The sequence below is a fragment of the Desmodus rotundus genome, chromosome 11 (genome assembly GCF_022682495.2).
Source record: "Desmodus rotundus isolate HL8 chromosome 11, HLdesRot8A.1, whole genome shotgun sequence".
Lineage (NCBI taxonomy): Eukaryota > Metazoa > Chordata > Mammalia > Chiroptera > Phyllostomidae > Desmodus > Desmodus rotundus.
Window position 1 is genome coordinate 4,073,040 of NC_071397.1, and position 25,403 is coordinate 4,098,442.

General features: G+C 49.2%; 1 protein-coding gene and 1 non-coding gene across 6 annotated transcripts in view; one reads left to right on the forward strand and one right to left on the reverse strand.

Moving 5' to 3' along the window:
• Positions 1-3,278: 3,278 nt before the first annotated feature.
• Positions 3,279-4,875, reverse strand: LOC123479471 (uncharacterized). The gene is made up of 2 exons (XR_011650564.1): positions 4,299-4,875; positions 3,279-4,076 (listed from the first exon to the last, which is right to left on the reverse strand). It is a non-coding gene; the product is annotated as an uncharacterized protein (transcript).
• Positions 4,876-4,952: 77 nt separating this feature from the next.
• BRPF3 (bromodomain and PHD finger containing 3) overlaps positions 4,953-25,403 on the forward strand; it is a 33,256-nt gene continuing 12,805 nt past the window's right edge. For 2 of the 5 annotated variants that reach the window (XR_008425536.2, XM_053913868.2), the window contains exons 1-9: positions 4,953-5,190; positions 8,062-9,514; positions 12,313-12,469; positions 14,819-14,950; positions 17,243-17,371; positions 17,665-17,977; positions 18,710-19,012; positions 20,640-21,146; positions 23,994-24,087. Coding sequence is in view for 4 of the 5 variants with exons in the window: in XM_053913868.2 (XP_053769843.1) it covers positions 8,067-9,514; positions 12,313-12,469; positions 14,819-14,950; positions 17,243-17,371; positions 17,665-17,977; positions 18,710-19,012; positions 20,640-21,146; positions 23,994-24,087 (3,083 nt within the window). In the remaining variant the exon portion in view is untranslated. Of the gene's footprint in view, positions 5,191-5,424; positions 5,539-8,040; positions 9,515-12,312; positions 12,470-14,818; positions 14,951-17,242; positions 17,372-17,664; positions 17,978-18,709; positions 19,013-20,639; positions 21,147-23,993; positions 24,088-25,403 lie in introns of all 5 variants that reach the window. The other 3 variants (XM_053913867.2, XM_053913866.2, XM_053913865.2) reach the window with 3 other exon arrangements.

Genomic DNA, 25,403 nt, shown 5'->3' on the forward strand with positions numbered 1-25,403 from the left:
GCCTTCCTCTTCTTCAGTCCTGAGCAGGGAAATGGTGTATCTCCATTAGTATGTAGAGTTACATTTTAATTCCTATTTTCAGCTTGGTCTCTGCCCTCATTGGTGCCTGACATTCCCAAGTCCAAGATCGCCTTATTTCAATTCCTTGAGGTGGCAAACTTCCAAGGAGTATTGGGGAGACCCGACAAGATCCAAGAGCTCTTTTACAGATTTTTCAGATAATCCAACTTTCAGGAGTACCTGCAGCCTCCTACTTCTAAGCCTTTTTAGCCGTCTAATGTGAATCACGTGGTTTTTAAGGATCTTTCTGCAGACGTGTTTTAGCTTTCCCTTATTTGTTCATCCACCTACTTTCATTCTCCAAAACTTTACTGACAATTCTTTGTTCATGTGGACTTTATCGTTAAAAAAAAATCCTTTACTAACATATTAGTGGAGTTTGGGTGATAAATGCACGCTTACTCCATACATTTTAACCATCTATCATCAAACTTTCCCCAAAAATGTCCATCTCATTATAGACTACGACCCCGTAGAAAGTAGACTGAGTTTAAATCTGCCATCATTTCATTGCCTATTTGTCCAGCTTTACTATGCTCCTTTTTCTTTCCTTGTCTGCTGATTTATTATTCCTTTTGTCCTCTGTGAGTTTTATTTTTTTTTCATTCTCTTAATGATGAGTCTAAAAATTACAATAGATATTCTCTTTTCATCAGCTTGTGGTATAATTTATGTAAAACAAATTACACCCATCCAGTAGTTCAATGACTTTTGACAAATATATTTACACCTTTGTTTCTCCAAGCCCAAATCAACTGACAGAACATTTCCGCCATTCCAAAGATTCCCTCGTGCCCCTTAAGTCGGTGCTCTCCTCCAACTCCAGGCAACGACCAATCTATTCTCCGTCACTACCGATTAGTTTGCATTTTCGAGAATTCAGTAAAAATGGAATCACAGATTATATTATAGCAGGTTTTCTTGACTAATCAAAACCCAAGATTATCCCTACAACTTTACCCTTTTCCCAGACAATGCGAGGATCTTATTAATCCAAGAATTCTCTAATTATCCTCTAATCCACCACTTCTTAACTTCAATATGGATATTGTATTAGTCAGGGTTCTCCAAAGAAACATCTGTTATAGTTAAAATGCGTGGATTGAGTGTGTGCATTTATCCCCCAAACTTCATTATATATATAGTGTTTATTTTAGGAATTGATTCAAGCAATCACGGAGGCCAAGAAGTCCCATGACCTATCGTCTGCCAGCTGGAGGACCGGGAAGGCAGGTGGTATAATTCAGTTCAAGTCTAAAAGCCTGGGAACCAGAGGCACCAATGTACAAGAGCAGAAGATGGATGTCCCTGCTCAAACACAGAGGAAATTCGACCTTCCTCCACCTTTTTGTCCTATTAGGGCCTCAATGGACGGAACGATGCCCATCCACGTTGGTGAGGGCCATCTTCTTTACTCAGTCGACCCATGCCAATGCTGATCTCTTCCTGAAACACCCTCACAGACACATCCAGAAATGCTTTACCAGCTATCTGGGTATCTCCTAGTCCGTTCAAGTTGAGACATAAAATTAAGCATCATACATAGGAATCACCTAGGGGCATCTTGTTAAAAATGCAGTTCTGTTTTGGGAGGTGCTATTATTTTTGTGTATTTTTTCTCTCTTTAGTAAAATTATATCAAATAGATGGCTACTTATAGGGTCGTTCTTTTGCTAAAACATGGAAATAATATTTTTTATGGTGCCCTAACTTCATTCATGATTTAGAGTTTAGAATTTAATAGAAGTGCTAATTGAAAGTAGAAATATAAAGACATCAACTCAGGTTGAACAATTTACACTTCCCACACATTACCATTTTTTGCCATGTAAAATGCACAGTTTTTGTCCAAATTTTTGAGGGTAAAATAAGGATGCGCATTATGCTTGGTAGTATGAATTCTGTCTCTATATAAATGTTTTAAATCTTTCTACTTATACTTAAGTGTTAAAGGTGTAACTCTAGAAAGCAATAGTGATATCTGTATACAAAATAATACCCTTTATAATACAAGTATCTAAATATTAATAAATAATTGAATTAAAAGTTTTTCCCTTGACAGTTTGGGCCCAAAACGTGGGTGCCCATTATACACAGCAAAATATAGTATTTACTTTCAAGCATGTGGTATGTTCTAACTACAATTCAAATCCAAAGAGGCTAATGCGAGTCATACTAGGCAGATAATTTAAACCCTATCGATTCACGCTCTCTTGCCTGACTAGATCCTAGAGCAAGGAACCGTGCAGGTCGTTTACCTGTTCCAAAAATCATCAGGGACTACTGCCCCTCTCCCATTTTTTTACCCACCATTTCCTGAATGTGTCTAAAATGGTGTTACCCCTTTTTCTGCTCATGCTGGGCCATCTAGCTCCAGGAGGTTGTTGTTTGTTTGTATTTGTGTCCCAAACCGTAGCCGACACCCCCATATCTGTATTTGACCCCTCGGAGGTTTCTTGCCTTCGTAAACTAATGATGACAGTAAAGGGTGGACGAAGATATCCTGAGATGCTGGGGAAAAATGGAAGGGGGCGGGGCTCTTTGTATTCATAGTTCCACTTTTAGATCTAAATGGTAAGAACATTCTCCTACTCCAATTTAGTTAGTTTCTACTTAGAAATGCAGGATTTTAAAACTACTATTTGGAATCAAAGGTCACTGCCTCTGTTTGTTGAACTTAATTATTGTATGGTTCAATGGAAAGGCCAGGGATTGGTGAATTTAAACTCTTTAAAATAGCTAAAGATTAAAGTGAATTAAATTTAGTGCCTCTGGGGTTTTTGATACATGTTCCAAATTTGTTTTGAAGAACATAATTGTCCCATGTTACATTTAAGATTACATCACAGTGAACTGGTTATTTGTGCTGCTACACAAACAGAACACAACCCCAAATGTCAAAAATAAAAGTGAGATCAACTATAATGTTACCATTAAAAAACTGGAAGTTGTGAATGGCAGGGAAACGCTTAAGCTGAATGTCTTTCTATGAAACCTTTAAATAGAAAAACTTAGAAATTAAATGTATTAGGTTGACTTAATGCATTGTCAATAGCATTAAAATCATTATTTTACTTAGTGTTACAAGTGGGAACCAATGCATTTTCTCAAGGTAATTATTCATTAACTTAGTGGGAAAATATAGCTCCCAATCACACAAATGGAATTGTGCTCAATAAAATTAAAAGAACATGCATCAAAAAATAAGTTACAAATCATAAGTATAAATGGTTTTATTTTACATTTTCAAAGAACAAGAAATGAAATTCAGTATCTTCGTTTCCATTAGTCTTCAGTTTTTTGTTTTTCTTAACTAAAAATAATTGTAATATTCTTTTGCCTCCGGGACTTTTCCTCCCACAATGTATCATCTTTTCTTCCACACCTTCCTTCCAGATGATTATTCCCCTTAGTCTTCGAACACGGCATTAATTCATACTATTTCATCTTCAGTTTTAAAATCATCGCCCTGCCCTTGCTTAGCTCCACAAGTCACTCTTTTTATTTAAAAAAAAAAAAAAGTGGTTAACAGAAGTATTTTTGCTATCACGTTGCTAGCAGGTGCTACCACGTAAAACAGGAAAACATTGTTGTAATACAAACTAGTTTCCTTTCATCAAACTTCCAAACTCAAACACAATGTATTCAAATTCCTCGGGACAACGAGCGTCTGTACAACAGTAGCAGTACGTGTCAGTTTAAACTCGTGGGAGACCTGGGTCCCAACACTGGACCCTCGTTCATCCTGATTCCAGACTCTGGGTCCTCGATCTTCAGAACCAGCCAAGACGATGTGGAAGTTTCACTAAGCTGCACCACCAGCGTGGGCGAAGGAAACGCTTTCAAAAGACGTCGCTCGTCTTCCTGCTCAAAGGCGGTTTATCCACCCGTCCTGCACAAACATCTGCAAATACCGGTGCGTGAGGCTTGAGGCAGGCGAGCCGTCGTCTCCAACTCCGCGGAACGGGCGCCACTCTGAGCACCTCTGCAGCCTCCGGTTGTCGTTCGTCGAGCATCTTTCAGAAAGCCAATTATTGCCCTAATTAACCGAGTCCTGGCCCAATCGGGTTCCCGCGGAGCACGCTTCGAGCGCCCGCGGTGGCAAAACCAGCTACCAGACGTCCCCGAGTGGACTGGCCAACTTGGCCCTTCGCTCTTTTCAACCCAGAGGGCAGAGGGGGCACCAGGGAACGCCAGGGCTGCGTCTCCGGGGGTCCCGCGAGCAGGCAGACGCTCACCTGTAGGCAGCGGGGGCAGGTCTTTCCCGGCTGTCCCCACTGGGGGGGGAGGGGACGGACGTCGCCGGGACCTTTGTCCTCCGTCCGAGCCGGGGGCGACTTTCTGGGGGAAGTGCAGGCACCTGCCCCTCGAGAAACCACAGACGGGCTCGACTTCACTGACTGCCCCGGGGCCCTCGAGACGCCAGAGGGGGGGCTGCTGCCCCAGACTGCGCCGACGCCCCGCGGCCACACGGGGTGCGGAAGCCGGCCCACTCTCGTCAGGGACGCCCGACGACACCCCAGTGTCCCAGCCTCTGCGCCCCAGTGTCGCCGGCGCAGGGCCCGGGTGACTCGGGGCTGCGGCGCGCGTAGACCCCGTTTAGGCTCCGCGCCCGGCCGGGGCCGCACCGCCACCGTGAGGCCGAGCCGGGGACGGTGCCCCGTGGCGGCGGCGGCGGCGGCGGCTCCGCGCTCCTCAGCGCCGCCCCGGCCGCCGCTGCGCCCGACTCGGGCGGGGGGATATTTTCCCGTTTTCCCCTCTTTCGCGCTCTCGCTCCCGTTCCGCGGGAGAGCCCGCAGAGCCAGGGAGGGAGCGAGAGAAGGGGTGGAGGTGGCGGGGGGAGGCCGGAGGGGCGGATCCTGCCTGGGGGCTGATCCCTCCCTCCCTTCGGCCCGGCTCCGTGGCGGCAGCGGCGGCGGCGGCGGCGGCGGCTCCATTCCCCCTCCTCCCCCGGGAGCGGTGGTGGCGGCCGGGCTGGGGCCCAGCGCGGGCCGGGAGGGGGCACGACTGTGGCCGCGGAGGCCAGCGCGGGAGGCCGCGCTCCGCTCCCCGGGCCGCGCCGACCTGCTTGACGGCCGGCCTGTCCGCGCCCAGGGTCCCCCGAACGTTGGGGCCGGGCAGGCGGCTGAGGTAATGGGGGCGTCTGCGGGGCCGGACGGAGCGGGGGCGGGGGCAGCGGGGCCTACGGGACCAGGGACTGCGCGGGCTGGGGAGGGAAGCGGGGGGCTTTCCGAGCGGGGCGAGGGCGGCGCGAAAGCCCTCTCCCAGAGCGCGGGCGGCGGCGGGGAAGAGGAAGGCGGGTGAGGGGGGGAGCAGAAAAGCGAGGACCCCCTCCTGCAGCCGCCATCTTGTTTTTCCCCCTAGCTCTGGAAGCTCTGCCGCCGAGCCCCGCCCCCGCCACGCTCTCCAATTGGTCGTGCCTGAGGAGAGTCCCACCCCCTGAGTGTCCCTGAGCCCGCCGGGTTTTTTAACGGGCAGGTGAGGCGGCCAATGGGCGCTCACTCCTGTGCCCCGCTGGTTCGCTGGTGCTCGTTTTCTGTCCGAGGGTCGGACTTCGAGTCAGTCGGTCTGGCGCGCTCGCCCCCTCCCCTCCGAGGTGGAGGTATTATTTCCCTCCTCGCCCCTCTGAAGGGTGAAGATTCTTCTGAAAATGGTGCCCCTTTAAAGGGGAAAGAGACGTGACTGCGGTCCTCGTCTCATGAGTATCTCTTGAGGGGCGCAGGGGTACAGACCAATTGCAGAAAGTCTGCATTCTTCGGGGCCCCGGGGGTGCGGGTCCGCGAGGCCCAGGGGGTGCGGAGTCGCCTCTGGGGGTGTTGAGAGTTACTGGGAGGTGCGTCTGTGGGAAGGTGGTGGGGGTGAGAGACTCCCGCCAAAAACTAGACTGTAAGCTCCTTGTGGGCGAACCCACTTCCTTGTCCGCAGCAGCGCCCTCTTCCCTCTAGAGCTGCAGCACCCGCGTCTGGAGGCTTGGGTGGGGCCGGAGCGGTCTGCGCAGCTGCAAGCTGCTCGGGGGGCCAGCCGCCCGAGCCGCCTGGGCGGGAAGGAGGGCTGCGTCGCATCGACGGGGCAGGGCGGGGGGGCACAGCCTCTCCCCGCCGTCACGCGGGTATTGAGGCAGCTTTTCGCTCCCGCGTGAGGGTCGCCATACCCTTGAGGGGGAGGAGGCCTTTGTAAGGCGCGTGGTGGCCCAGGGCCTCTGGAGCCCGGACGGGATCGCTGTGGGACGGCCTCCTTCGGTTGTGGATAGTTTCAGTCACCCTGCGGGATTGGAAGGCCTTTTAAGTGGGGAGCGCCATCATGCCTGCCTGACAAACAGCGGTCCTCGCAGTAGGTTTTACCGATTTCATTCTCCCGTGAAAGTGCAGCGGCACAGAGAGCTTACGCGACTCTCCGGGTCATGTGGGGTCAAGAATAAACCCGAGGTTGCCCCGGAGCCTCTTTTTCGCCCGACCGGGGCATCTCTGTGGTGGTCTGTCCTCCCAGGACGATGATCGAAGGTCTGGGTTTGAATGGGAGCTTTATCACTTGGGCTAAGTGACACCTTCCTGAACTTTTTATTTAGTCATCTGTGAAGTGGAGGGATAATCTCTATTCTGCCTCCCAGACTGTTTGTGAGAAATAGTAGAAGCGAAGGGCTCTGTAGTTTGTAAAAGTGTGCTCATCATCCTCGCCATCACCTCCGTGTCATAGATGGGGACGGTCGGTTTTTCAACCAAGATGTCGAACTGTTTTTCTCCTCGAAATCCTCTTCCTGTTCACACCCTGTCAAGTCTCTACCCACACACCTCAGGGCAGCGCATCCCGGGAGATCTTTCCTGGTAGTGATGGCCGGGGTAGCCGCTTACCCCGGGTCCTCTGAGCTGGTGGTAGTTCCGTCCACCCACAGAGCGAGGGAGGAAACTTCAGGGCTTACTCTTTGCTGCACGAGCGTAGACTGGATGTAAGTGTTTGGAAAGAGAGGGGCTCTGTGAAATAGAATGCATTGCGAGTGCACCACGGGTGTGGCCCCAGCCACCTTGGCCTGACTAACGGGGACTCACATGGGTCAGCTTACACCTTCAGTGCCGCTTGGGGCCACTTGCAGAGCTTTTGCTTTGAGATGGACTAGCCAGTGCATCCTGAATGCTGCTTTTGCAGATAAAACCCTGAATACTATAGTTCGAAATCCTTAGACTGCATGAGATAGGTATTTCGTGTGCCTTCACCCCTTCAGCCCTGGGCATGATCGGGGGATAGGGTTTCTGATCACGGTAAGAAGGTTTGGAAGAAGACTCCAGTCCCGTGAATTTGTGATCCTTTGATGAGACCACTGTGCATGTCCAGAGCTTGAAAACGGGTGCTCTTCTTATTTTCTTTTCTGAAGCCTTAACCACCCCTCCTTTTCCATAGTTAGATGTCCCACATCCTTATGTTTGCGTCGTGCTGATCTGTTTACTTGTCTGTCCCTTTAATCAGATATAACTAGAGGGCAGGGATCATGCATGTTTTATTTCTCCTCTCATTCAACTAATACATTAGTTGAATGAGAGGAGAAATACTTAGACAATAAATATAGTACTTATGGGAGCCAGGCACCATTCCAGGTGCTGGGGGTATAGTGAACAAGACAAGTACAAATCCCTCCCCTCATGGAGCTTACATTCTAGTAGAAGGAAGCAAACATACACGATAAAGAGATAAATTCCATAGCACAGTAAAAGATGGTGAGTATTATAGTGAAAAATAAAGCAGGATAATAGATTGCTGGTAGGGAAAAGGGATTTGCAATTTTAGATAAAGTGGTCAGGGAAGGTCTCACTGAGAAGTGGTGTTTGTGGAAAGGCTTGAAGGAGGCAAAGGAGCAAGCCATGAGGACATCTGGGGGGCAGAATGTTCGGACAGAGGGAACATCCAGTCCAATTTTTGGTTGGCTGCTTGATCAGATGGAAGGGTGAATAAGTGTATCCACTTCAGTGTCTCCTGGCCTTCTCTCCTTAGGCCTGTTCCCTTGTTTCCCAGGTGCCATGAGGAAGCCTCAGCAGAAGTCACGGCAGAATGCCGAGGGCCGGCGTTCCCCATCCCCCTACAGTCTCAAGTGCTCACCTACCCGGGAGACCCTGACATATGCCCAGGCCCAGCGGATTGTTGAGGTGGACATTGATGGACGCCTGCATCGCATCAGCATCTATGACCCACTCAAGATCATCACAGAGGATGAGCTGACCGCCCAGGATATCACTGAATGTAATAGTAACAAGGAAAATAGCGAGCAGCCTCAGTTCCCTGGCAAGTCCAAAAAGCCCTCATCCAAGGGCAAGAAGAAGGAGTCCTGTTCCAAGCATGCACCTGGCACTTCCTTCCACCTCCCCCAGCCCAGCTTCCGCTTGGTGGACTCAGGCAGTCAGCCAGAAGCACCCCCATTGCCTGCTGCCTACTACCGCTACATTGAGAAACCACCTGAAGACCTGGATGCAGAGGTAGAGTATGACATGGATGAGGAGGACTTTGCCTGGTTGGACATGGTGAATGAGAAGCGGCGAGTAGATGGGCACAGTTTGGTGTCAGCAGATACCTTTGAGCTGCTGGTGGACCGGCTTGAGAAGGAGTCATACTTGGAGAGTCGTAGCAGTGGGGCCCAACAGTCACTCATTGACGAAGACGCCTTCTGTTGTGTGTGCCTCGATGACGAATGCCACAATAGCAATGTCATTCTTTTCTGTGACATCTGCAACCTGGCTGTACACCAGGAGTGCTATGGAGTCCCCTATATCCCTGAGGGTCAGTGGCTATGCCGCTGCTGTTTGCAGTCTCCCTCCCGACCTGTGGATTGCGTCCTCTGCCCCAATAAAGGTGGCGCCTTCAAACAGACCAGCGATGGGCACTGGGCCCATGTGGTGTGTGCCATCTGGATCCCTGAAGTCTGTTTCGCTAACACCGTGTTCCTGGAGCCCATCGAGGGCATTGACAACATCCCACCTGCCCGCTGGAAACTAACCTGCTATATCTGCAAGCAGAAGGGGCTGGGTGCAGCCATCCAGTGCCATAAGATGAACTGCTACACGGCCTTCCATGTGACATGTGCACAGCGGGCCGGGCTCTTCATGAAGATTGAGCCCATGCGCGAGACCAGCCTCAATGGCACCATCTTCACAGTGCGCAAGACTGCCTACTGTGAGGCCCACTCGCCGCCAGGTGCTGCCACTGCTAGAAGGAAGGGCGACTCCCCTGAAAGCCTCAGTGAGGCTGGGGATGAGGAAGGGCTGAAGGAAGGCTGTGGGGAGGAGGAAGAGAAGGAAGAGGTGGAAGAAGAGGAAGATGAAGGCCAGGGGGGAATAGGTGGCTCTGTTAAGGGAGTGCCCAAGAAGAACAAGATGACTTTGAAGCAAAAGATCAAGAAAGAGCCCGAAGAAGTGGGTCGAGACACGCCCTCCACTGTCCCATTGGTCACTGTCCCACAGATACCCTCTTATAGGTGAGCCTGCCCAGGAGGGTACCCTAGAGACTCATGGTTTCTTCTCGGGCTGGTGTTGGCCCTGAGCCAGGCCTCCTTCCCTAAGCACTGTTGGTGAACGTCTGTTCTCTTCTGTGCCCTCAAATTTCTCCTTTGGACCCTGGGCTTGCCTAGTCCGGTTTGTAGTTTTGATTATGTCCTCAGAACAATGTATATCCTTTGGTTCAAGGTGAGACAAACACTCAAGTTGCTTAGAATCTCAGGTGACAGGATGTCTAAGGCGGTATTTTTCAACAGGGGCACAGGTGGCACTTTGGACAGGATAACTCTTCATTATTAGGACCGTCCCAGGTGTTTTTAGATGCTTAGCATCAGTGGTCTTTGTAAATGCCAGTTGAATCCCCTCCTTCATTGCCTGGTTTTTGTGACACTTAAAACCCTCCCCACATGTTTCCACAATCTCCTACAGTGATACAACTACTTCCAGTTGACCGGGTCAGTACGGATTTCTGCTGTCCAGAAAGCTTGGTCCTGGGAATGATGGGGATTTTCTGGGAGGGGTGGGGGTAGAGTGGGGAGCTCCTCTTGAGAAGCTTTTGGATTTAGGATCACTCAGTTCAGCTGTGTAACTAAGCCCACTGAGTGTGGAGAGACCAATGTACTTGTTAAACTATCAGAGAGGTAGCTGGAGCTGTTGGAGGGGTGGGAGATTTTCTTGCAGAGGCTCATCTCAAGGGTGATATTCATGGAAAAGTATACAGTATTAGAGCAGGAAGGAACCTTGGAGATAATTCATCTAATGTAGTCCTTGCACCTTCTCCCACACCCCCAGATGAAGAAACCGTGGGCCACAGGAGGTAAAGTTGTTCACTCCTTTATTTATTCAATGAGATATTTATTGAGCACTTACTATATGCCAAGTCCTGTTCTAAGGGCTGGAACCAGGTGGAAAGTGGCAGGCTCCAGACCACAAGCTGGAGCTCGTGATGCCTGTAGGTTCTGTACCTGCTGTCTGTCTCACTTGATGAGAAGAATTGGGAGAAAGGAGTACTAGAGGGTAGTGAGAATGAGTTCTATGAGGAAAACAGGCAACGAAACTTGTCAGTTGGGAAGAAGACACAAGAGTGCGGAAGATTAGGAGGGAGAGACTCTTGTTACAAGCCATGGCTTGAGTTAGAATTCCATCGACTAGAAATACATCTTCTAGTCACAGAACTGCTCCAGGCTACCCTCTTCCTTGAGGTGAGTGGGCGAATGCTTAGTCCCCTTCTGTAGGGTGGGTACGTCCTGGGACCAGACTTTTTGTTGTGTCTGCTCTCATAGATGTTTCCTGCAGGCTGGCTAAGAACCAGACAGACCTACATTTGAATGCTGTTTCTATCACTACCTACCTGTGTAACCTTTGGCAAATTACTTAACTTCTTTAAGCTCTAGGATATTTATTTGTAAATGAACCTACTTCATAGGGTTGTTGTGAGAAATAAATAATACAAGTAAAGCACTTAGCACAGTGCCTGGCAAATAGTAAGCACTCAATAAATGGTGGCTGCTGCTGCTGCTATTTTATTACTGTTACTCTTTTTCCTATCTGCACAAATGCTATTGGGACCCTCCAGAGCCAAGAGGTTGTAGAGGGAGGGGGCTGCCTGCATCTGGGCAGGTGTGCTTGGCATGGGCGTTGGTGGGGGGTCTGTTCTTTGGGGAAAAGCCTAGGCCCTGGTTTTGTAAGCTTGGCTTTGGGGCAGGAATGTCTGACCCTGGAAAGGTGCGAGGCCTAGGTGAGTGATACCGAGTCCAATATGGCCATCCTTCTTAGGTCTTACCTTCTCGTTCAGCCATGCTTATCTTCCTTTCAGTGGAGTGGGATGAAGACAAAGCAGTGGAAACACCACAGGAGCTCTGAGGCCTTGCTTACCTGGTGGATAACCAATTATGGAACACAGCATGGTATAGCAAAGAGATCGTGGATTCAGATCCCACCCCAGCTCCATCATCATATTAGCTGCATTAGGAACTTTGACATTTATTCAGCCTCTGTTCCTAAGCTGCCTTTCCATCTTTTGTAACATGGGAATAATGTTATCCATCTTTCAGTGTGGGCATTAGAATAGAGATTGTAGGCTTTTGTGAATTCCCTTTCTGCCCCTTTCCCTTCCCTCCACTTGTTACTGGCTTAAACTCTGAACTTAAGACTTCTCTTTTAGGGTAGTTTAGCCAGCTAAGTTTCCAGATTCTCCGTCCTCTTATACCTTTAGATGCATATAAATATACAGTTTGGTTAAACATTAGACATTTTTAGGCTGCTGAGGTTTTTAATGAAAAACCAGAGGTCATACAACTCCAAGGGGTTGCATTTAGGCTCAGGAGGGAGTAGCCTGCTGGACTCGTACTAGTTTTCCTTCCAGCTTGGCCATGGACTAACCCCCTTGTCTGGCGGGACCCGCAGCCACAGGAAATAGTGACCACATTGCCCATAGTTTACTCAAGTTCCCGTTCTCTTTTGCTGCCTTTATCGAGAGAAGGCTAGGGTTATTGGGCTACAGGCCTGTTTCTCAGGAGTTCAGGACTGCAGGAAACAGGGTTTCTGGGAGAGGGTTCTTTTGGAGGTTTAGGACTGCTATGCAGGAGGAGGAAAGTCAGGTGAATCTGAGCTGCTTAACTTGGCTGTCCTTTTCAAGCCTTTCTCTGAGGTGAGGCATTTGGCTACTTTATTCTGTCTTTCTTTATAAGCTTCAGAAATGAAGTAGGGTCTGGAGAGGAGGCTATAATCTGGGCTACGCACTGATCCTGCATTTCACTTCCCTGTGCCTCTACTCAAGGTTGAACAAGATCTGTAGTGGTCTCTCCTTTCAGAGGAAAACCCAGTTCATGCAGCGGCTTCACAACTATTGGCTGTTGAAGCGGCAGGCACGGAATGGTGTCCCCCTCATCCGGCGCTTGCACTCCCACCTGCAGTCCCAAAGAAACGCTGAACAGGTAGGTGACATGGTGATTTGGAGGAGGAGGGGCAAAGGAGATGGAGAGTGGAAGAGAAGGAATGATGGCTGGGGCTCCCCCTACCCCCAACCCTGTGTGTATCCTTTGCCTTTATGTGATCACCCCTCTAGGTGGTCTCTCCCAGGAACCAGCTCCAGCACTATAGAGCTCTTCAGACCAGACAGCAGCTCCTGGATGGGAGAGGTTTGACTTCGGAGCAGATTCTAGGGGATAGTGGAGAGCAAACCCAACTTTCTGTATATGTGGAGAAAGCCCTTCAGAGGTGGCAGAGAAGAAGAAGTAGGATAAATGAGAGCCAGGCAGTCACGTGGCATGACTTAGGAAAAGGCACACTTTCCTCAAAACACTACTGCCATCTGCCAAAAAGTGTTTCATAGAAAATACACAAATTTACCACCTAAGCTGTAGTGCGTAGCCTGCCCAATTGCCATGGCCTTTTAGCCACTAGCTCCTGGAGTTGCTACATATTTAGTGTTTTCTGCAAGTGTAGAGGCCTCCTGAGAAACTTCTAACATTTAGTTCTTTCTCCCTCTTCACTTGCTCCATCACTTCTGCCTTTAAATGTTCCCATACTGCTACTCCAGAGATGAAGCAGTGCTTCACGTGACTGGTGCCCTCTGTGTTCTGTCTGATTTCACTTTTGCCTTTTGTAACTGGAGTCCTGAGGTGCACGTTTATATCCGATCCCTGCTCAGAATGATCCGCATGCTCCCCTGGAACACCAGTGACCTCCCCCCAGCCCAGCAAGTCTTTTCTCAGATTCTCACCTTAGTGACTGTTAGGCCCCATTTGACACCTGTCTTAGACGTTCTCTGTGACACCATTTCCCGCCTCCTCTACGCCACAGACTGCATCCCTCCTTTGTGCCCATCCCACTTCTTATTCCTTAATGGTAACATTTCCAGGGGCTCAGCTGCCTGCCTGCCTGCTTGGAGAACTTGTCCACTCTCACAGTTGTAAGTAACTGTGGCAGTCGCTCCAGGTTTCTCATCTCGTCCTCACCCTCGTTTTCTGCTCTCAGTCCCTCTAGGGCACAGGAACTATAGATGTCCATATAGATGTTATTTCCTGTAACTCAGGTATTGGAAACTGATTTCATTATCTTCCTCTTAGTAAATGTATTTCCTCATTATTGTCATGAAACCACCCTCCTGACCTCAGGTGTTCCCTACCTTATAGTTACTCTTGACTTTTCCCTCTGTAACGAGCCACATTTAATCATCCCCCAAACTCTTCAGGAGATTTATCAGTATACGGCGCTTTGCCTCCATTCTCCTACTACACTGCTCACCCATGTACCTTCAGTTTCAGCAATAGCTTTCTAGGGGGTCACCAGTCTCTAATTCTTTCTTTGCTCTACAACTGGTAGTGACTTACACACCATTTTCCATCCTGCCACTTCCTTTTCCAGAATGTATTTCCTCTCTCCATGCAAGCCATGTCCAGGCTTCAGGCTAGCTTTCCTGGCATTTGAGGCTTCTTGTCAGCTGGATCCTGGGTCTTCCTTGGCTTTTGTGGTTTTTCCTGTGGTTCCTCTGCTCTGGCCAGCCCGTTTTTCTCACCAAGCAGAGAATCACTAATTCTGCCTCCATACTTCTGCCTTGTGTTTCCTTCAGTTCCAAAAGACGCCTTCCTTACTGCTTTACTCATCCATGTCCATCACTACATGTGAAAACCTAGAAAGATTGCCTCCCCCAGGAAGCCTTCCCTGACCTAACCTCAACCCACTCAGACCCTCTCTATTTTATATTCTCTCAGCATTTTGTATTTAGTCTACTTGATCAGTTTTTGTTGTCTTTTTGCTACTGTGCCTTTGTGTGTCAAATCCTGAGCCTCTTCCTTCCCCCTGTTATACTATAACTTTTTCTAGGTCTGGAATCATGTATTTGGTGGTGGTGGTAGTGTTCTAAAGTCAGTACAAGTTTATAGTGAGAACACTGTTTTCTAGACCAAAGTCACAGCTCTAGGTCCTAGAGTCTAGGGTGAAATTCTTTCCACCCTGAGATGTGTAGTGGTTTCCTTCTGAAATTATTTCCAGCCTTGAGGGGTACAGCTGCTGTCTGGTGTCCCCAAAGGTAGGTGAAACAGTCCCAGATCTCACCCCAACAATTATTGTGCTACAGTGAAGGGACATTGTTATAAGGTCAGGGAAGCACACAGGAGGAAGGAATGGGGCGGAGAGGGGGTGTGGGGAGCTTTTGGGGACCACAGTTCAAGGAGGGGGTTGGGGCTCTTACTTGCGAAGGCCCCATGAGGTTTGAACTGGGAGAGAACTTTGAGTAGGAAGAAGGCCTCTAGCTCCTCCTTCCTTTCTCTTCCCTCCTGCAGCGAGAGCAGGATGAGAAAACAAGTGCCGTGAAGGAAGAGCTGAAATACTGGCAGAAGCTCCGGCATGACTTGGAGCGGGCCCGGCTGCTGATTGAGCTGATTCGGAAGAGAGAGAAGCTCAAGCGGGAGCAGGTGAGGAGGAGCTCTGAGCCCCCTGGCTCTTGTTCAAGAACTTTTTCTCCCACTGTCAGTGTGTTACAGGAGACCTGGAGCCCCTGCCTGGTATAAACTTTCTGCCCTTCTTGCTCCAAGGCCAGCCTGCTCTGTTGTGCTGCTGATAGCTTCTCACTGGGGTTCAGCATAAGCTTAATATGTACCTGGGCCAATCCTGGAGTTTCTTACTCGGACTCTCAAGGGGAGCCTGGCCTTAAGTATTTTGAAAAGCTTCTGAGGCCATTCTCATAGACATCATCTCTGGCCGGGGAGCTTCTGAGGGTGCTCACTAGGCCCTTAAACATTTATGGTCTTGAGTCATGTAAATTTTCCAACCTCTATTCAAGGGTATTCTAAGCCTCTGAGTGTGGGGAATGTTGAGATAGGTAGTTAAGAATATGAACTATGGCACCAGACTGCCTGGGTTTAAATCCTGACTGCCACTTACTATACTTGGGTGACATCGAGTGAGGTACTAAATCTCCTTACACCTCAGATTCCTCAACTGTGAAACAGAAGTAATGATAGAACCCACCTCATAAGGTTGTTGTGAGGATTAGATGACGTACACATTTAAAGAGCATAGAACAGTGCCTGCCATCATCATCGTTATTGATGCTCTGCCTCCCTGAAGTGTCTGCTGCAGTGCTCTGCACGTGGCAAGAGCGAGTACTATATGAATGAACGGTCAGCCCAAGCGGTTTTCTCTGGTCCAGGACTAGTAGCTATTACTTGCATGCTTTATAGGCCTGGGTTAAAGATGTTCCTTTCTGTCTTTCTCCGAACTCCCACTTCACTGTTGAACCTCAGCACAAGGCCTGAATTTCCACCTCTGAGACTGGGCAGCTCTTGCCATATCTAGGGTGGATGGCCACGGAGGGCGTCTCAGGACCTTCTGCATGGGTTCAAACTGTCTGCCATCCCAGGCCTGGGTCTGCAGCTGGGCTTTTTTTCCTGCCTCTGGTTCACAGAAATGAAAGGGAAAAGGAAGCAAGCGGGCCTGTTTTGATATAGCCAAGAGGCAGGACTTTTCATAGTCTGATCTATGGCTTCCCAACCTTTGCACAATAGGCACACACAGAAAATATCATTTCCCAGCATACTACTGTAAATATGGGAGGCTGCTTGCTGCCTGAGGGGCAAGCTTGGAGGCCCCAGTCACTCCAGGCCAACCCAGACCTTCCAAAGGCCAGTGAGATCAATATCTCAGCATGGTAGGTGGGAATTTGGGCCCAAGGCACATTTTATGTCATCACTGTGTTCCTTGGACGAGTTCAAACTCCTGCAGACCTGGGTTCAAATCTTGTATCTGTTCTCTTCTACCAGGTGACCTTGGGTTAGTGAGGACTCATCATATTCTTCCCAAACCTCAGATTTCAGATTTGTGAAATGGGGGGGATAAGTTTCTCCTTCAGGGTTATTGTGGTAACTAACTGAGGTAATGTAAATAGAGAGGCAGTGTGGCGTAGCCATCAAAAGCACACACCGTGGAACCAGGCTGCCTGGGACTGAGTCCCAGCTCTGTCCCTTAGTAGCTTTGTGACCTTGGGCCAGTCAGTCTCCCTGTGCCTCAGTTTCCTGTTTGTAAAATATCTCATCTGTACCTCTCATGTACTCACTTATGTTATGTAAAATGCTTAGAATGTTACTTGGCACTTAGAAAGGACTGTAAAAGTATTAATTATTCTTACAGTTGACTCTTGAAAAGTGTGAGCATTAGTGGCTCTGGCCCCCTACTTAGTTTAAAATCCACATATAACTTTTGACTCCCGAAAGATTTAACTACTAATTTCATACTGTTGACTGGAAGCTTACTGCTAATATAAATAGTTGATTGACATATTTTATATATTATATGTGTTATGTGCTGTATTCTTACAATAAAGTAAGCTAGAGAAAAGGAAATGTTAAAATCATAAGGAAGATAAAATACATTTATAGTATTTATTGAAAAAAATCAATGTATGAATGGACTTGCTTAACTCAAACCTGTGCTATTCAACTGTCAACTGTATGATTATTGTTACTCTAAGTTTTGGTTTGGTGCTTGATACATAGGAAACATCCACATAGTGGTAGGTGTTAGTTTCTTTATTTCTAGGCTGTAAGTTAAGCGCTAGTTCCTTATAAACTGGTCAGCTTAATAATAGCATGTGAAAATTTATTATAAAATTTGTTAAACAAAAAGTCAAGTTATCAAGAAAAAGTCCAGTGCCTCTTTGTGGCAGAGGTAGGGGGGCGGTGTCCTGATTTCTCCCCACCTCCCCACAGATCAAGGTCCAGCAGGCTGCCATGGAGCTAGAGCTGATGCCATTCAATGTTCTGCTGAGGACGACCCTGGACTTGCTGCAGGAGAAGGACCCTGCACACATCTTTGCTGAACCTGTCAACCTGAGTGAGGCAAGTTCCCCCACCCTACTTCCTGAGTAGTGAGCCCCTCTTGAACTGGCAACAGGGTCTGAGTAGGCCAGGAGGGGGTTGGTGACAGAGTATACAAAACCTGGGGGTATCTGGTTAGGCTAGTACACTTGCCCATGTTAGGGGTCAGCAGGCCAGGGTGGGCCAGGGCTCTGGGGCTCTGAGTTAGCCCAGAATGGCCAAACCACAAAATGGGGAGGCAAAAGTGCCTGTGAAGGGTGCATCTGTTTGGCTAGTAAATGGTTGTTGTAAATGTACAGGTTTTATATGTTTAGGTTCCAGATTACCTGGAATTCATATCCAAGCCAATGGATTTTTCTACTATGAGGCGGAAGCTGGAGTCCCATCTGTACCGCACCTTGGAGGAGTTTGAGGAGGACTTTAACCTTATAGTTACCAACTGCATGAAGTATAATGCTAAAGACACAATTTTCCACCGAGCAGCTGTCCGCCTGCGGGACCTGGGAGGGGCCATCCTGCGGCATGCCCGGCGGCAGGCAGAGAACATCGGCTATGACCCCGAGAGGGGTACCCACCTGCCCGAGTCACCCAAATTGGAGGACTTTTACCGCTTCTCCTGGGAAGATGGTGAGAAGCCTGGATGGGTAGAGAGGAGAGGGGCTAGGAAGAGGCACAAGGACAGAGCCCAGAGAGCCAGGAATCAGGGTTGGTCTTGGGGCTATATGGTAGACTCTAGCAGCAAAGCTTGGGGTGGGCACTGGCTGGATTACACCTGCTTGTGGCTGAGACAATTCCAAGGATTAAAGTTTAACTAATTCACTGAGCACTTCCTGAATGGTAGAAAAGGGAGATCAGGTACTAGCTGTCTGCCTGAAAAGCTAAAGCCTCAAGTGGGGTCTTCCTCTCCTGGACCCTTCTGTGTGGCATTGGAGCCATGGGGGAGGGAAGTGCAATGCTGCTGTATGTCTTATTCATTTGGAAGAGTGCAGGTAGAGGACTAGAAAATGGAATTGCCTCTGAGCCCCACTCTCTGCCTGCCCTTGCGCTCTCCTTCTTGATAGCAGCAACCAAACAGTCACTGAGGCCAGGGGATTGCCAAGCTGCCTTGTGCCTGCTCAATGGAGCCCATAATTGTGACTGTGGAACGCTTCCTGCAGATGTTTTCCAGGTTCTGATTTTGTCCCTGTGGCTGCCCTGCGGGCAGCAGTGGTGCCAGGGCCAAGGCCCCAGAGTGATGTTGGTGGAAGCCACTGGCCCAGGCATTCCAGAATATTTTGCATCTGAAGGACTCAGCCCCTTCCCCTTGCCCTGGGCTGAGCAGGTCCTTCAGTCCCTTCTGTCCTTCCTTCTCCCTGGCAGTGGACAACATCCTCATCCCAGAGAACCGGGCCCATTTGTCCCCGGAGGTGCAGCTGAAGGAGCTGCTGGAGAAACTGGACCTGGTGAGTGCCATGAGGTCCAGTGGGGCCCGGACCCGCCGCGTGCGCATGCTGCGCCGGGAGATCAATGCTCTTCGGCAGAAGCTGGCACAGCCGCTGCCACCACAGCCACCCTCAGTGAACAAGACTGTATCCAATGGGGAGCTGCCAGCAAGGCCTCAGGGAGATGCGGCTGTGCTGGAGCAGGCCCCACAGGAGGAGCCAGAAGATGATGGGGACAGAGGTGAGAGACAGGCATGCGCAGGCAGGATGCTGGAGGGCAGGGTAAGGGAGCAAGAATTAAGCTGAAATCCCATAATAGAAGCATCTTTCCTTGAGTTTAGGTCTGACCTTTGTGGGCAAGCAGAAGCCCTCGGAGGGGTCACACACACGTCCTTGTGTACCAGGGATGATACTCAGAATATTTAACAATCAGTAGAGACCACAGTTCATCAGAATAGATGTTGCCTGTTATATTGGAGTGTACTCCTGCTGGCCACTGATGTGGATATTTAGTTGCTAGGTTGTGGGCAGGCAAGTTCAGGGAGTTTCAGATGCTGGGGCCCAGCAGCTGTTATTAACCAGTAAAGAAGTATTTCGGTATTTTGCACCTGATATGGTCATATTGCACATACCAGTTAAATAGCAACTCACCTCATACCATTATGTAGAGAGGCTTTTAGAGCAGCTCTGGTTGTGGTGTAGGGGGATAGAAAAGAGAGACTCTAAAGATAGTCTGGGTTCTCAAACTACTTCGTGGCTTTGACCCCAGCTGGCCAAGTCTATAGGCTCATCCCAAGCAGAAAGTCCAAATTAAAAAAGACAGCGGGGAAGTAATTCTCAGAGTCTCGGGCTTGAAATCTGAGCAGTTTCCCATTCTTTCCACTTCATTGGGGACAGAATTGTCTCCCTTCTACCTGTCCTTGGATCTGAGCCTGTGGCTGGGGAGGACCTGTCATCCATACATTCAAAAGGTTGGGAATTATGTCCAGAGGGAAGGGGGCCAAAGTGCAACAAATGGCCCATTTTATTTTAGGTTGGAAGAGAATGGGGACATGGCTGAGAGGTCATATTTGGCTCCAGAGGGCTTTGTGTCCATTGTGGTTCTTCCTGACTCCCCATGTGGGAGTCAGCATGCCACTTGTATCCCCACTCCCGGGCTGTGGCAGCACAGTCATGCCCAGTGGCCCAGCTGCAACAGCTTCTCCTAGAGGGTTTCAAGCCAAGTTCCCGGGATTCAGATTAGGGAAGTCTTGGCTGTGGTTTAGAAGTCTCAGTTTTAAAAGTTTCAAGGTGGTAGGTAAATAGACATGTTCAGGAACCACCAATTCAACTTGGCCTCATTTTTCCATATCTGTAAACTTATTCTTTCTGCTTGTCCCATTTGCTTCACTTGGGTGACATAAAACACAATACATTGAAAGATGGAAAAACATTGGAGCCTAATGAGAATTGTAGACCCCTAATCTGTATAGCTGAGACTTACCTAATTATTGATTAAACAGGGGGCATTTGACTTTCTCGGGTATAGAGTAATGGTCTGTAGCCTTCACTTCATCAGACTCACCTAGTCAGCTTAAAGAAAATACCCCATCTTTAGAGGTTTGGTTTTACTTGGTCTGGAATGGGACCTTGGCATTGAAATTTTTAAGAAACTTACTAGGTGATCCTAATTCATATTCAGGTTTGAGGACTACTAGTGTCAATAAAACTGAGACCTACATTCTCTTTTCCTCAGACCGAGACCTGGGATGCTTCTCAGACCTTGTAATAGCCAGTCCTTTTGGTTCTTGGCTGTAAGTGTCAGTATCTGGCATGTAGGGACAGACTTTTTCTAAAATGTTCAAGCAGGTTCTCTTTTTCTCTAACAGATGACTCCAAACTGCCTCCCCCACCAACCCTGGAGCCCACTGGGCCTGCACCTTCCTTGTCTGAGCAAGAATCCCCTCCAGATCCCCCCACTCTAAAACCAATCAATGATAGCAAAACTCCAAGCCGATTCCTAAAACCCAGAAAGGTGGAAGAAGATGAGCTTTTGGAAAAATCACCTCTGCAGCTAGGGAACGAGCCCTTGCAACACCTGTTCAGTGACAGTGGCATCAACAGATTGTCCCTCATGGCCTCCGATACCCCGGCCGGTGCCCCACTCAGTAGTGTGGGCCGCCGCACCTCAGTCCTCTTCAAGAAGGCCAAGAATGGGGTTAAGCTGCAGAGGAGCCCAGATGGGGCTCTGGAGAATGGTGAGGACCATGGTGCAGTGGGCTCTCCCGCCTCTCCTGCCAGCATCGAGGATGAGCAGCACTCCCGGAAGCGGCCAAGGAGCAGGAGCTGTAGTGAGAGTGAAGGGGAGAGGTCCCCCCAGCAGGAGGAAGAAACAGGTGACCCCGCCTGTGACTTCTCTCGCTACATCTCATCTGCTTCTCTGCTTTGCCTTGCCAGCCAGAACCTTTCCCGTTGACCACATCCCTAATGGTCTCTGTGGATGCCAATAGTGGCGTTGAGTACTCCATAGCTCACAGTTGGGTCTGACACATGATGAGTAGTGGCCTGGGAATATAGGCTGTGAGCAAGTATTTTGAGAAGGCTAATTTGGGTCTGGGGCTCTCTTTTGCTCTGAGGACGATGCAAAGCTGTATATGTTATAATGGGTCCTATCTTCATTTTAGTTCATTTATTCATCAGATATTTATATCTGACATTATTCTAGGTACTGGGCAAAAATCTCCTCCCTTGGAGGGGAGATAGACTAAAAGCAAGCGAGTGAATTGTATCTTATATTAGAAGTTACAGAGAAAAGTCCAGCAGGGAAGGAGGATAGGGGATGCTGGGGTGGATTAGAGGGGGTGGCCAAAGTTGGCCTTCTGAGGAGGTGACATTTGACTAACGATCTGAAGGGGTTGAAGGTGTGAGCTATTTGGGTATCTGGGAGAGGAATGTTCCAAAGAGGTGGACAAAGGTAGACTAGCAGGTGCACAGGTTCTGGCAGTGGGAACATGTTTGCCTGTCTGAGGAACAGCGAGGGAACCACGGTGGCTTCAGGAGAGTGAGCCAGGGTGTCAAAGGAGATGAGGTCCCAGAGTAGGTAATGGGGTCTTGATCATTATAGAATCCTTACTACATGTTTAGAGTCAGCCTGTCACTGGTGGGGGGTGTTAATAAGTCAGGACCAGTTCCAGCTCCAGAAGGGTTCACAGGCTAGTGGGGAGGCTAATGGTCTCCTGAGGTGCAGAGGTGTCACAGTGCTGGACAGTTTGTGGCTATATGTCAGGTAATGCTGCTGGAGATGTTCAGGGAATATGCGCTGGAGGAGTTGGGAAGGCTTCATGAAGAGGTGATACCTAAGCTGGTCCTGAAGGATGAAGGCAGAATAAAAAGGAGTAGACTGTACAAAGGGATCTGCGTCAGGTGCATGGAAACAAGGACAGAGTCCCTGTAAGGGACGGTTTGGAGAAGGGCTTTTGGAGCATCAGGAGCCAAGTCTGGATGGTGAGATGGGCCTGATTGCCAGACAAAGTGGTTGAGTCTCAGTGGGATACGGAAGGCTAGCTTACTCGGTGGAGAGGGCCTACTCATGGCTGTTGCTCCTTATGTGCCTCTCATGTCCTTTTATGTGGTGGCTGTGGGCTCTGTGGTCAGCACATGCTTTTTCTGCTTTTCTCTCTTCCTTCTTAACATGTTTCCAGCAATATCTTCCCTTCCCGTGTGGCCCAGCTCCCCTGTATTAGGGCATTATGTTGCTATACAGTCGAGAGCTTGAGGCCTGCAGTTAGGCAGACCTCAGTTCAAATTCCGTCTTCTTACCAGCTATGTAGCAAATTAATTAGCTGGTGCAAGTTAAGCGGACTCTCTGACCCTGTTACCTGATTTCTAATATGGGGCTAGTGATACCTATTTTGCAGGGCTCTAAGGATTGGAAATAGTCTGTATAAGGTGTTTGGCATGTAGCAGTAGATGGTAAGTTATTGCTGGCATTCTCTCAGCCATATCAGGCACAGCCAAACAACACTGAGGTCACTGTGCACTGAAAATGAAAGTCCCTACTACTGGGACACTGGACATCGGGCTCATGCAGCCTGAGAGGGCCCACTGCTTGGGGATGCAGCCGGAATCTAGTCCTCCTCTGTAGTCCAGCCACCTGGCACTCAGGAATACTTCTGCAGCACAGCCTTTGTCAAAGCTCACAAACACAGGTGTTGGTTCTCTACAGATGAGGCACCTACGGCACAGCTGGTTTGGCGATTTAAATTGCAGTCACAATGTTAGAGGCAGAGCCTGGTCAGACGCTGGATATCCTGGCTCAGACACCTGCTCTTACAGGTGTGATTTGCCTCACAGTTTTCTGGCTAAGGGGAGTTAGAGCCCTTGACTCAGGTCTCAGACTCGTAGGAGTCTGGGTTGCGGTTAAGAATTGGGTAGATAGATACAGAAGAGTTGAAGCCTTCACAGCAGATGATCTTGTCCCTGAGATGAGCAGAGAGTCTTCATTTGCCTCCAAAGGGCTCCCTGCTGTAAACAGACCTCCTGTCATTCACACTTACTGTAGTAGCGCCCTCCATGTTATCTTCACTTCACAAGAGGAGAGGTCAAAACTTAGAGAGGAAAAGGGACCTGTAGTTTAGATCTCAGTCTAGAACCCAGGGAACTCTCACTCCCCATTCCAGGAAGGTCTCGCCTGCTTTTCTGCTGAACAGTACCCCCTCCTCAAGTCTGATGAGCCCTGCTCTACACCTCAGGGTGGGGTTGACAGAGCCCTTATCCTGCTTCAACCTCCCCGACACCATCCCAAAAGCATGAAGCTAGCTGTTGCCAGCTGTGTGGTGGATAGGGGGTGTGGGTGTTTATCTGAAGAGGCCAGGCGGGTGGGCTCCCCGAGAGGCAGAGGAGACTCCCTGATAATTTAGGCTTGAAATGAGAAGCAGATCCAGGGTCTTGTGAGCCAGCCAGAGTGGGGAAGTCTTGGTATTTCCCTTTGTAGCCAGATGACAATAACTAAAGTGAGCTGTGTGCGTTGTTTTTCTTACAGTAAAACCAGAGGAAGGGAAGGAAAATGCAGTGTCTGCTCAGTGCCTCAGCCAACATTTCCCCCAAACCCTTTATCAGATTCTACCACCCAAGATCCATTTTCCGTAGGGAGGACACAGCCCTCCCGAGGCGGCTCACACTGCAGTGTGGGTCAGGGGCAGGGGGGTTCTTGCACTCAGGCTTACTCTGTGTGTCCTTGGCAGGCGTAACCAACGGCTTTGGAAAACACACCGAAAGCGGGTCTGACTCGGAATGTAGTTTGGGTCTCAGTGGTGGACTGGCATTTGAAGCTTGCAGGTAAGAACACTTGTCCCCAGGGCTTTGTTGGCAGCTTCTCCACCTCTCCCTTTATTCTCCACTCAACTACAGATTGAACCTCCTTCAGCTTATCTCAGATTTTTTCTTCCCCCAGCCCTGCTATTTCCTGAGGCTTCTGGTCCGTAACTCTAGTAGCTCTTAGGAAAAAGCATGACCCTTGACTCAGGCCTGCCCTGACCAGGAGCGGGGGAGTGATGCTGATGCTTTACAGGGGTTGTGAAGCTGAATTTGGCTCTAGAGGGTGGGGCCAGCCAAATCTCTATTGCCCAGAGAGGTTAACATTTGAAGCAGTCCCCTACCCACCCCTAGACCCACTCAGATAACTCAGCGCGTTACAGGCATAATTTCACCCTTTGCCTTTGGAGGCATCATAGCTATGGCTCCTGCAGAGGTGTGGTGTGAGAATAAGAAATGAGCTGACAGGAAATTTGGAATTCCTTTTATTAGACAAAGGCCCCAGCTCTTTTACCATCATTGAGCTAGGAAAGGACGGGTTTCTTTTCCCATTCTTTTACCTGAAGGGAGGATTTCAGATACCAGAACCTTAAAGTGTCTTCCAAGTCCAAGGGTTTCTTGAATTTCTGTCTTGTGAGCTCTGCGAGAACCAGGGAGTGTGGCGCTCTTGGAAATGAGAGACACTTGGGGCCACAAAGAAAAAAAAGAGTTTTCCTGAAGATTGACCTCATGGTCCCTCCACATGACTGCTGAGTGGATTCTGGGTTACGAGTAGGGGGAATGGTCCCAGGGCAATGAGCACCAAAAGGCTATGTTGTCTGCGTTTGAACCTCCTCCAGAGCAGAGTGGGTGTGTGTTCTGTTAGGTGCTTGTTCTGTCCTGGCTGCTGGGCTCCTGGCAGGGCCCTGGGAGGTGACCAGCTACCCCTTGGGTCTGGACTGGTCCCTGATGTGGCAGGTCCTGGCTCTCAGTGATTCCTTTGAGGCTTCTCTCCCCAAAAGCCTTAACATTGCCCCATCTTACTCACTCTCTCCCATGTTACAGCCTTTTAAGATATAGGGGGAGTAGATGGCAAAGAACACGGTTACCAGGCATAGAGAAGAGGCAGAGATTTCAGAACCTTACAAGATGCTTCTAGCCTGCTTCTGGGTTGGAGTTCCTGACTCCCTTCAAAGATAATGGTACCTGGAAACCCAGTTCATTGAGGGTAGGGTAGGAGTGGGGTACCAAACTGTCCCCTCCTATACCTTGACTAAAGGTCAGAGGTGCGTTGGGCTCCCCCCTCTGTGAAGGGCACTATTCCCAGCCCTGAGCCACAAGAAGCAAGCCAGGCCAACTCT